Source organism: Magallana gigas, chromosome 8 (assembly GCF_963853765.1).
Source record: "Magallana gigas chromosome 8, xbMagGiga1.1, whole genome shotgun sequence".
In the NCBI taxonomy this organism is placed as follows: domain Eukaryota; kingdom Metazoa; phylum Mollusca; class Bivalvia; order Ostreida; family Ostreidae; genus Magallana; species Magallana gigas.
Genome location: NC_088860.1, coordinates 41,413,591 through 41,425,477, shown reverse-complemented (window position 1 = coordinate 41,425,477; position 11,887 = coordinate 41,413,591). Strand labels below are relative to the sequence as shown.

The 11,887-nt window shown below is 31.4% G+C and overlaps 1 protein-coding gene across 1 annotated transcript; it reads right to left on the bottom strand.

Annotated features, from left to right (window-relative positions):
- Positions 1-583: 583 nt before the first annotated feature.
- Positions 584-10,762, bottom strand: LOC105336862 (protein SpAN). The gene is made up of 17 exons (XM_020070871.3): positions 10,480-10,762; positions 9,547-9,647; positions 8,825-8,905; positions 6,109-6,180; positions 5,692-5,709; positions 5,465-5,537; positions 4,946-5,075; positions 4,734-4,821; positions 4,050-4,244; positions 3,660-3,789; positions 3,337-3,453; positions 2,901-3,007; positions 2,283-2,407; positions 1,657-1,805; positions 1,315-1,548; positions 964-1,046; positions 584-796 (listed from the first exon to the last, which is right to left on the bottom strand). Exons 1-16 carry the CDS (start codon positions 10,559-10,561, stop codon positions 970-972), a joined length of 1,779 nt encoding a protein of 592 aa, XP_019926430.3. The 5' UTR covers positions 10,562-10,762; the 3' UTR covers positions 584-796; positions 964-969.
- Between the last annotated feature and the right edge of the window lie 1,125 nt (positions 10,763-11,887).

The window sequence follows — 11,887 nt, the reverse complement described above, 5'->3', positions numbered from 1 at the left end:
GAGACGAAATTAAAGAAACAATTTCAAATATAAGACAGCTCTGTTATGCACCCCGTTCAATTGTAAAGCTCGCCTGTGAAGTTCGCTTAGCATTTAAACAATAGAATTCACAACGTTTCAAGAATAGCAGAATTTGTTGTATACTGCAAAGGCTTGATTTTCTATTCAACCTGCAACGAACCCCTTCTATTGATTAATTAGCTCGTCCACTGACCGAATGGTCAAGGGCGTTGTGCATAACCAATAAAAGTAATTATTTTTTTTCTAAAATAGAAATAGGATTATACATAGAGGACCAAGGAAGATGTAATACGCCTTAAAAACAAAGTATTTACTGAAGTGCATGAGACTTTTCGGCACTTTTTTCTATAGCGTAGATTCTATTGATGTGTTCTACGCGCGGTTCCGAATACATACGAACGTGTATTCACGTCAAACTAACCATAATAATTGTTTTACCCCCCCCCCCTCCACAAAAAAAAAACAAAAAACAAAAACAAAACAACCAACTAAAGAACATTTATGATAATTTAATCATAGATCATTGTCTTTTGTACATGTTCGTGCGTTAGAAGATCTTAATTAAATCATAGACATTTACTGAACAGTTAAAGTGAGTGTTATAGATGTAATCAAATTACTATGCTGGCAAATGAATTGCTCATAAGCCGAGAAACTACATCTACCGAGATAATATTGAAACAAAGACTCGTTGAAAGTTTCAGTATTTATTTTGAATCAAATCAAGACAACGGATTGAGATGAGTTGTTTCTTTTTTTCCTTTTTGGCTATACACTGGAAAACAGAAAATGAAATAATTAAATTAAATATTAAATTAAAGATGAGATTAAAATACCTTTAAAAAAGATTAAGATTACAAAGTGAGAGAGAGAGAGAGAGAGCGAGAAAGAGAGTGTTTGTGGGATGGGGGGGGGGGGGCTAGAGAGCAGGATTTAACTTACCGTAGACTACACACAATATTGGTTCCACAAGCACGATTGTCCAGCCTGACAAACTATTGACCCACAAAGTGATCCGCCGGAGGCTGAAGCAAAACCATATCATTTTGAATTAAACATCAAAGGAAAAAAGCAAACAACTTTTTAAGAGTAAAGGCAGTTGATACAATTTTTATCATGATAATGAATTATTTGCCATTTTTTATTCCTGTTTTACTTTTTTGGTAACGGATCAATTAGGATTCTCATTCCTTTTTAATGAATATTTACAAAGCAACCCTTTAGGAATCGGATTTTTTTTTTAAAGTTCTTCTTTGACGCTCGAGTCATTGATGTTTTGTAGTTTTTCCTTACTTTCACAGTTTGCCCCTCCATATGACGGTGGGCACTGGCAGCTGTAACTTCCCCCATACACGTAACATGTACCACCATTTTGACAAGGATTAGGTTGGCAGGTTTGGGAGGCTAAGTCACAGTTTGTGCCGGACCAACCGGGTTGACAATTGCATGTATAAGATGAACCAGATGCGGTACAAGTTCCGGAATTCTGACAAGGATTTGGGTTGCAAGGGTCTGTTGTTGTTGATCCTTTGTAAAGAAATAAATAAATAAAATCAGTAACTGAATTCAAACTATGAAATTCATAACAGAAAATTACTTCAATTTAAAGAAAAAAGCTTATTTTATGCAAATTACCCCCAAGTGCCTCCACTTTTAGTTTGAATCCGCCATTTTGAGGTGCAGGTCGATCTTTGGAAAATCTGCTGTCAAATTTAAGGAGCATGATGTTTTTCTCGCCATCGTTGGTTGTCGTGTATTGCTGGTTAGTAAGACTGTTACACTGCCTTAAAACATTTATAAATAGATATTCAACTAACACTTGAGTATAATTTAGTAATATTTATGATATGGAAGAATGTATGTATATACATATACAATAAGTAAATAACAACGGTACTAATTGATATAAAAAGAATCATTTCTTCCATAATTTTTATATGCTACATGTAAGAAATAAAATTAATATACAGTATATGACACATACATGCAGACACGATAATCACAATATTCGATACATTACATTTTATTTCTGGAATTTTCTATTAATTTCTTATCTTCTTCGTGGTTTTTGCAAACTTGTTTTTTTTTTTGGGGGGGGGGGGGGGTTAAGAGAGTTTTTGTATTTCTAAATCAAAATAATACAAAACTATGAAAATGTCACTAAACTATGTTCATTTAACTGAATTATCTAATCGTTAATAGATGTTTTAGCAGCTCGTTTTAATAATGATTCGTTTGTCATACAATCCTACAAGACATACTTGATCCCTGTCTGACCAATGAGGTTATATCTGATCTCTAGCCAATGGTAGCAGCTGGACGTCGCCGAGTTCAGGGCCAGGTCCAGCTTCTCTATAGTCAATTTAATGTTGGAGGTACTAGGGCCCTGAAAACAGGAAATGTGTTTGAGTTATTTTACTGCAGTAATCACACGCTTACATCATGGTTAGGACCTGGTTAAATTTGTGCTGGTATAGAAACAATATATACCTACGGTGCAAGTTATTAGAATAACACTTTTAATTTTAAATGAGTTTACGGAGCTTAGTCTTCCAAAGAGTTCAGAACAATTATTTGTTAAAGGTGCACACAATTACTACCAACAAATATGGTACCATGCAAATCCACAATTATATAATCAAAGTCTTAAGAATCAAGAAGTTCGCCGTGATCAATGATCGCGGAGAAGCAAAACTTGTTTGTGGATACCAACTTCCTGGGTAGCTCGTTTATAGTGACAAATAACCGCAGTTATGAAAAAAGCATGTTTCTGTGTATGTAATACTGTCCGCTTCTTGTAATTCAGACCAATAAAATCTAAAAATCATTGGTCAACTACGAGCAATTATAAATACACATGTAGTTATTTCAATACGTACCCTGATCATCCACACACACTCCTTATCCACGTTGTATGTAGTGGGGTAGTTGGGGGACTCTATCAGCTGTTGTTGTCCAGCAGATAGATTGATGATACCACCACAGCCTATAATAAACAATTGTTTGAATTCATTCATTCCAAAACTAATCCTATCGTGAATTGTATATATGATTTATAAAAAAGGTTTAATTATAATAATTCAATCAATAAGGGAAATATTATCACACTGAGATTCTCAATTAAGACCTCAACCGTAATCAAACGATAAGTAAAACCAAAACAAAATATTGTTATGAATATTTCATTGAAACTTTACATAAGTGAGCCCTAACCCACGTAAACCATTTCATGGGCACATCATAAAAACAGTAGTCCTATATTTATTAAAATCTACTGTTAACTTCAATAAACATGATATATCCTGCTTGAATTACCTGCGTCAGTTTCAACTTGATCGCATGTACTTCCGGTCAATTCTGGGGGACACATACAAACACAATTATGCGCTACAAATCCACTATTCTGGCAAGTCGGGGAATTTTGGCAGTTGGCTAAACAAATTAAATATTGAAATCTCATGTAAACTTGATTTATTTTTTTAATAACCAGAGAAATAGCAACATAATATTTTTCCCAACCTGCTTAGTGATAAAGATAGATAAATCATATGCAAGAAAAAGAAAATATTATCAAAAGTTATAGTTAATTTTGCATTATAAAATATGGGAAAACTATAAACTGAATGTACAAAAGATACCATTGCATTGGTAAGCTGTGGTGATTTCTTTGACGTCGTAGAAGGTGAGCGTTTGTGAGCTGTCCACAATAGATTCCAGCCTCGGATCCTTAAGCTTCATGGAAGGTGAGTTTTGATTGGTTGAAAAGGCCTAAAATTTCAAAAATATCAATAATTATTTAAACTGTGTATAATAGACGATTTTACATAGTAAAATACATTGTAATAGAAAATAAAATGTTTCGTGTTGATATTAGAAAGTATATATTGATTCTTTTTTGCCGATAAAATCAGACTCGGTAAGAAATGTGAAGATACAATGAAGATCATATCAAATTTTTTGAAATTTTAAAATTTTCTCAAATTTATCATTAATCATATATAATTGTAATTTTTGTGAGTTTTACTTACCGACAACGAATACTGCATTAATGACTCGACGTCATAAGGGGTCCTGTCAAAGGTGGGCCTGGTCTTGTCGAAGTTATGATGTTGGTGGCTTGGGATATTGGAGAAGAGGATCTCTATGTAATTGTCCCGATCCGACCGTTGTTGCTCGTGCATTTGTCCTATAGCGTGCATAAACTCGTGCACAACGGTCCTCGTCTGAGTATCAGAAGAAGAAAAAAACACGGGTGACCAAGGGTTTGTGAATAATAATATCCCTTTATCTTAACTAACTTGTGTGAGTAATTACTAGGAATATTCTGGCATAATATTATTTATGTTCTTTAGAAAAAACATACATGTTTCTAAACTTGCTTTTTCTTGTTGAGAAGTTATGACGCCAGTTTTTTCTTTTTATATCCTAGAAATACTGTGGAATCATAATTGTTTGTTGGGGATCAATGCTTGTGGTTTTCGCGGGTAACCCTTGCCCACGAATTTTAATCCCCACGAATTTATATACAATCATTTGTTAAATGTTTATTAAAATCATCTTGATTGCACTATCAACTGAATAACGAGCTCCACGAGCCAGGAAAATTTGTGCTTCCCACGAGCATGGGCCCCCACGAATAAAAGTGATTCCATAGTATCAGGAGGTCATTGCATTCATTAAAAAGTATGTCTTTTTATTAAGCGCGATTTTACCTGCGAACACATAGGATCCTGCAGTGTCAGATCTTGCTTTCCGTCATATTGGCGACCAACAAACGATGCGCAACCTTGATTGTTCATACTGAAGTATAGAATTTTAACGTCATTTCTATGCGCATTTTTAAACGTAGAATAGGCAAAACAATTATAATTTGATTATGTTGAAAGAATATACTACTAAAACGACGCTTTTGCTTTGTCCGTACCCTCTTGTCAAGTAGAGATAAGAAGCATGCGGCAGTCCAGAGGCTTGATTTCTGGGGACAAACCTCACGCAAGTTAAGTCGTTATATATTTGAACAGCTTCAGTAATGGCATTCTGCATTTGTGCGCTGACTAAATAGCAGAAACAATATGTATCAACACATAAGCCAATTCAAAATATATTCGAAATAACAAATCCATCTTATCCTTTATTAAATAAAAACATGCAACGCCATGAAACGGTGCGACTTTTTAATGTTCTTTGCTTTGTCAATGGTAGTATCACATCTTCTTTGTTAAAAAAAATAACGATTTTAGGTATGTAAATTAAAGTCGCATAATTAATTATTTATTGTACATATTTTATATATCATATACAAAACATAAGAACGTTTATGTTAAGAATAAGTATTTATTTCTTAAACTGTTTTAGTATTAAAGTATGGATGTTACCCTACAGTTCCTTGACTAAATGTGTCCCCTGGATTTAAGTTAAAAAGTTAAGTGTGAAAAGTACTTACACCCAGATTGCACCTCATACGGTACAGTGTTTTGCTCCCATAGTCTTGCATTCTGCAGAAAGTTTCTTTTTCTCTGTTTAGAAACATTGCATACACTAAATACGTTAATAAGTAAATCGGACTATCTCTAGATTGACTTGACCGAACATATCTTCATTGAATTATATAAGTATATTGATACTATTAAACATATTAAATTAATACTATTTAAATAAGTTTTTACTTACTCTTCCCCATTGACTTGACTGAAAAAATAAATTGAATCAATTTCAATTTATGATAATTGTGCAGATTTTGAACGTGGAACATTCCAGATTAGAAGTAAATCAAGATTATGTTTCTAGTAGATGTTCAACACCATAAGAAATAATATATATTAAAAAGTACCGTGGAAACGGATTTTTGTTAATGCCAAAGTTAACCAGAAACTAATCATGTATATGTATTTAAAAAATATCAAACTAAGAGGAAATCAAAAGAAAGATGTATACATTTAAGAAAACAACAAATCCCCATGCATTAACAATTCTTGTGTTTAGTATTTTGATAGGAGATGTTATAATTTTATCAGGATGCATGTAGAATATTATATACAGATGTATTTCCATGGGTCGAATAGGGCATACATTAAAAATAAAACTCACCGGTTTGAAATAATGATGATCATTTTCTGCAATAGTTACACTCTCTTTTAGAGTTGGATTGATCCCAAACGGCTAGAAAAATAATCCGAAGAAATAGTAACAGTAGGTGTGAGACCAAGCAATGTTCATAATTAAAAAACCCCCAGAAATACTCTCATAATCAATAGCTTAAAATTTAAAAGAAAGGAAAAGAACATACTGTTTAACAATTTGTGTACTCATACTCTAACAAGATATAGAGCCTATAATGTGCATTTGATAAACAAATGTTTTCATTACATGTATTCATTATTCAAAATAAAAATAATCCTCAGAGCTTGAAGTTGATCACAGTGGTTACAACGTTATTGTCGATAAAAACACACACCATTTAGAAAAACGCACGGTCATGCACGATTTATAAACAATTGCTCAGGAAATACGGGCGATCACTAGCTTACTGAATTTTCACGATACACGAAAGATAACAATAAAAAACACAAACGAACGATTATACGCCATTTAACACGCAAAATCAAAAATGATTTTTTTAGATTGGAAATCAGGAAATGCAGACAAAGAGAATTTTTGAGATCTTAAAAATAGTGCTTTAAATGTACTGCAACGCTTTTTTGTCTTCACATCGAAAATTAAGTTTAAGCATAGTTCAAAGAAATTTAAGTGTTTAAGAAATGATGGTAATGTATAATATATACGAATTTATTCACATACGAGTTGATGTGTACGTAATACAAGAGCCTACGTATAATTTAATTGTGCGAAATTTTGGTTAAATTTTACCTAGATTCAAAGAATTCCGATTTTACACATTCAATATTTATATAATGTACCGTGCATAAATGATTGAATTATTTTCATCTTAAATTTTTAGTCTAAAATATGTTTGATTTACAGAGCCTTGTTAGCTAGAATGTTGGATACAACTATAAGCTGAGATACATGTGTTACATCAAAAGTTTAAAATCAATTTAAACTTATAATTAACTATAACAGTTTAACTTATTTTAAGATTATTTTGAAAAGTTTTTTATTATTATTATTTACTTGTAAAGGAATTTGATTTATAAATCATAACAATTCTTAAATTATCAAATCTAACTATAAAGATTCTGTTCAACTTATAATAATTTTGTTATTGAACTAAATAACGTTAGTAATTCGTTATCCTTAATATATTAATTAGTTTCACGAATTTTTCATATTTCAACTTAAAATTTTATCGCGCTAAATTAAAAAAAACTCTTCTGTGCTAAGAGATAAACAAGTTAACGTATACAAAACGAAAATAGAAACTTTTTCCGCTAAATTTACAAAACGAGTTTAAGTCATTATTTTATCATATTTTTCGATATTTTATTATTAATCAACTAACTATGTTCACACTTTGGAATCATGTTTTAGGTAAGCGCTATGCTTGATGTTGTTTAAATTTCATTTTATGTCTATATATTGTTTATCTGTTTATTGTGTTTCGGAACTTTGTTATCTCTTTGATTTTATAACATGATTTTATTATTTGTGTATTTCATTAATTTTCTTTATAACACTTTCCAACTTGCGGCTCATCGAAATAAACATCTTTTAATTAATTTCTACGGATTTTGATTTTGATTCCTCAGGTATTGTGAACGTGAGTTCCTCACATAGCCACAAATCTGCTGAGCTATTCCCCAAACATCACGACGGTGAAAACCAGAGTGTGATACATGTACATGTATGTCCATTTCTATATTAAAGGGTAGTAAATAAATTAACTCTAATGAACGTTTCCACAATGTTACAGAGAAGAATGCCAATGGTATATTCAATCAAAAGAAAACTAAAGAAATAATTGATTAATTTTCATAATTGACGGAAAATGGGCATGCTTGATGGCTCTCAATTAAGGTGTCCCTCTTGCTTGACCTAAAGATGGTTATAATTATGTATTAAAATATGCTGGATGCTCAATATAGACTTAATATAAAATTATACAAAACTAACTCGAACGATCAAAGGATTAGATGAGTGGTTGAAATACTAACAATTTATCGATAGGAGAGATTTGATTTTAAATTTTATAAAGATGAGCGCTGCCGATATAGTACCTCTAAGTTTCGTTTGTTTTTAAAATCTCATTTTCAATTTAACAAAAAAATTAAGTTTCAAAAGTAAATATTAAGATTTAAATACTGCTGTAATTAAACTGCATTTTTATTTCTCTTCGTAAGTCAGTCATACTCTGCTAGTCATAATGATAATAAATGTTGTAGTTAGTCCAATATGTACTATAAAGATATCTTTGGTAAGTTTCAATGAAATAGACAAGTTTAATGAACAGAAAATTTCGAATCATAAATGTTCAGAGAAGCAAACAATTCTCAAACTTTTTCCGTGGAAATTTTTTTAAAGTCACATTGTTGCGATGTTGTAAAAACTACTGGTCATTGTGTCTAGAATAAATGCTGTCATTCCGTAAAAAAGTTACAAAATGACAAAAACAACATGATCACGCCCGGTAAGAAAAGCAAACTAATTCGTCTGTTACCCGCACGTCCACGCTTGTTACACGAACGAACATCCATGGTATACGGACTATTTAACACGATTTGCTACCAGAGATTATTCAAGCTAAAGATTTATTACACTGTATAATCAAATAAATGTAGCATTTAGAATTATTGCTCACAACCAATACTCCCTTAAATACATTCTTTGAACTCCATTCCATAAATACCTTATGAGGTCTCCCATTCGAGTCATAGACCAACATGGTCTGAAGAAGAATAGCAACAGGACTGTCTTGGGAACTTCGGTCCTAAGAAAAGAAACATTTAATAAGAAGTATGCTTGTAAGTTAATTTGTATAGTGATTTGAAGACAGTGCATTATTTTTCAAACTTACCTTCAGCATTAAAGAAGAAAATATTCTCTTTTTAGACAACAAAACTGCCATAAAGATTTCAAAATGGTTTGCTTGTAGCAATCAAAAACAAAGTATATTGAAATGACTATACGTGCCTAAAGACGACCCCTGTTAAAAATATATAATGTGTTAAGTTTTGATTATTTATGATTTTTTTAAAAATGCCTTAGAATATTACAAACAGTACATATTTCGGATTTATGAATGTTGAATTACAACACAAATACATCTTTAATACGTCATGTGTATCAAAATTTGTGTAAATATATATTTATTTATATAGCCTTTCTTGAATGAATCTACTTTGCATTTGAACATTGAAAATAATATCTGATTAACTATTCCATGTACAATCATTGTTGGACGGGCAAATGTGATCTCTGAAGGGTTATTAATATTTATATTCAAATTAAACCCTTCCACACCTGCATTTTACCGACTGTATAGAAATACAATGTCGGAACACTATAATCCCGTAAAGCAGTAAAAAAAATTATTACGTATAGTATTATAACAGTTGTGCGTGTACTCACCCAAGAGTCGATCAGATCTGGCTTCCAGAGGGATGGGTTTCGCTCAAAGATATCCCAGGCAAACCAAACAAAGTTTTCCGGCAACAGAAAAGGTTGTAACGCTATAAAACAAATATTGCGTTAGTGTGTATAACCATCTTCGGTTTAATATCTTTAAAATTGATATGATTTTGATCAAAACTGCATTTGTTATCAACTGTTTGTATGGAATTTTATAATTGGGATATTTATAGATATAACTTCTAAACCCTGAGTTTCTTTTAAATTATGACCTTTAGCAACAACAACAAAAATAAATAATTTTGACTGAAAGGAAATGCACAACTCTTCTCCTTGTCACAGCTTTGAATAAAAATTAAATGTTCAACTATCATAATTTGAACGTAAATTTTGTTGGCTAATGAAATCGATTAAAATATATTTTTTAAGATTAACATTTGTTACAGTAGTATCATAAATTACTGAAAGCTTTGCATTCTAATTTCCGAGTTATCTTCACAATTTAAAATGAAGTAAGCTCTAAACTTCATAACACCAGTATGGTAATCAAATAAGGTTGTACGAAAAAAAAAAAAAGAAAATCGCTTAATTTCAATATCTACGGGGTTCTTTTGATCTTAAATTCTGTGAAATAAAGAGTTTCAATGTTCAACAAGAGATGCGATGCTGACTGTTACAAGTAAAAGAAGATTAATTGATATCTATAGATTTGTTTTATATCGGAATTTAGAAAGGGAATATATTTCAAAGTTTCTATTTTTGAAACCTTTTACTTAAAGTTTTCATAATTGATTTGCATTGGTAACATTTCTTTGTGTTAACTTTCAAGTATGCAAAATGATATATTGTTGCTTTTTGTTTTAAACGATTCTAGAACACTAAAAGAAATCATGAGAAGTAAACTTTCTTAAATAAGAGAAGAACAAAACTCACATTTCTTGGTAAGCCTTCCATGAGGATGTGAAGCAACAATGGCGACCACACCAGTCAGTAGACACAAGGAGAGAGAATTCATCTTAACAAATCTCTAGGACCTCTTGCGAAGATGTGAAGATATCAATTTAGCCAAAGACTTTTATACAAAACGAACAGGATAAAAAAAACGCATTAAAAACCCGTTATTTGATTTCTTCTGAGATACGATTATTTTCAGAAGTACAGGGGGATTACTTGTGCAGATTGGCAGGGAAGGTAAACACACACACCTAATTATATCTGTTTCATTGGTCTATCAATTGTAAAAAATAGGATAGTACGGATAGTACTGCCAGATAATATATACTTCTGAATGAACGACTTATTTTCTGAAAAGTGCACAAGATGCCTGATCCCTTATTTTAAAAAAGGAACAAATAAGTTGATTCATTATGTAGGATGTGTGCGTTTGTCTTGCTTTACTCTGCTTTTGCAGTGTGTTACTGTATATATTTTTTTAATATTCATTGAGTTTTTGCTATCTTTGTTTCTCTTGAATTGGATTGTTAGTTAAAAATGAATCTGTAGGAAGGGGGTTATTATGATTAAGGAAAGCATCCAAGACTTTCAGCTTAATATATAGCAAAGGCATATACACTGTCTCAGTAAAAATATATTTAAACGATGTCTAGGCGCTATACACTGAAAATCAATCAATTGTGTATATTTAGTGGTAATCGATTTTTATGAAGTGTCAATGTTCATATGAATTCAACGATCGGTCTTTTTTAAATCTTATCATCATTAAATATGTACTTTATTTCATAACATGTTCAAAATATCTGTTGATGTAAAATTGCATATTAAAAAACATCCTGTTTTTATCAACTGTAGTACATTTTTCTATTAAGTTGTTTAATATAAAAAAAATAATATAATGTAATATATCTGGAGATTGTTAAACTTTAAATTGACGTACATGCATGCTGGCCAGAAAAATCTGTTTATGGAGGAGAATTTTCTCATTTTTTTACAACAGATATCGAACGAAAATAAGACACCTGTTGTCAAGCACAATTATAGACCCTCTTAAAATAAAACAGGCATGGTCTCTCAAATCATACCAATCTACTTGTAGCGTTTGAACCAAACTCGATACAAGGGTTTGTATGTTTAGTAAGTATAATATTGCTGCTGATGTTGAATATTTTGCCACACAATTTTTCCTTCAGATACTTTATGGATAAGTGTAAAAGGCTGATTATGTTGGAATCATTTTTTGGCAATGTAATAAATAACAAAATTCTACCTTTTGGTTTTTAGTAAGGGCCATCTCAAAATATTAAAATGCACCAAATTATGCTATTCATTTGGAGTATAACAAAATCATGCGGATTAGTATAATGGATTTATTCAAAACTTATGA

Excerpts from the sequence above, each read along its gene's own strand:
- LOC105336862 (XM_020070871.3), bottom strand. The coding sequence starts at position 10,561 with ATGAATTCTCTCTCCTTGTGTCTACTGACTGGTGTGGTCGCCATTGTT. Across the intron at positions 8,906-9,546 it reads CAGATCTGATCGACTCTTGG|GACCGAAGTTCCCAAGACAG; the intron begins GTGAGTACACGC and ends TTCTTTTCTTAG. Across the intron at positions 4,822-4,945 it reads TATCTCTACTTGACAAGAGG|TATGAACAATCAAGGTTGCG; the intron begins GTACGGACAAAG and ends TCTATACTTCAG.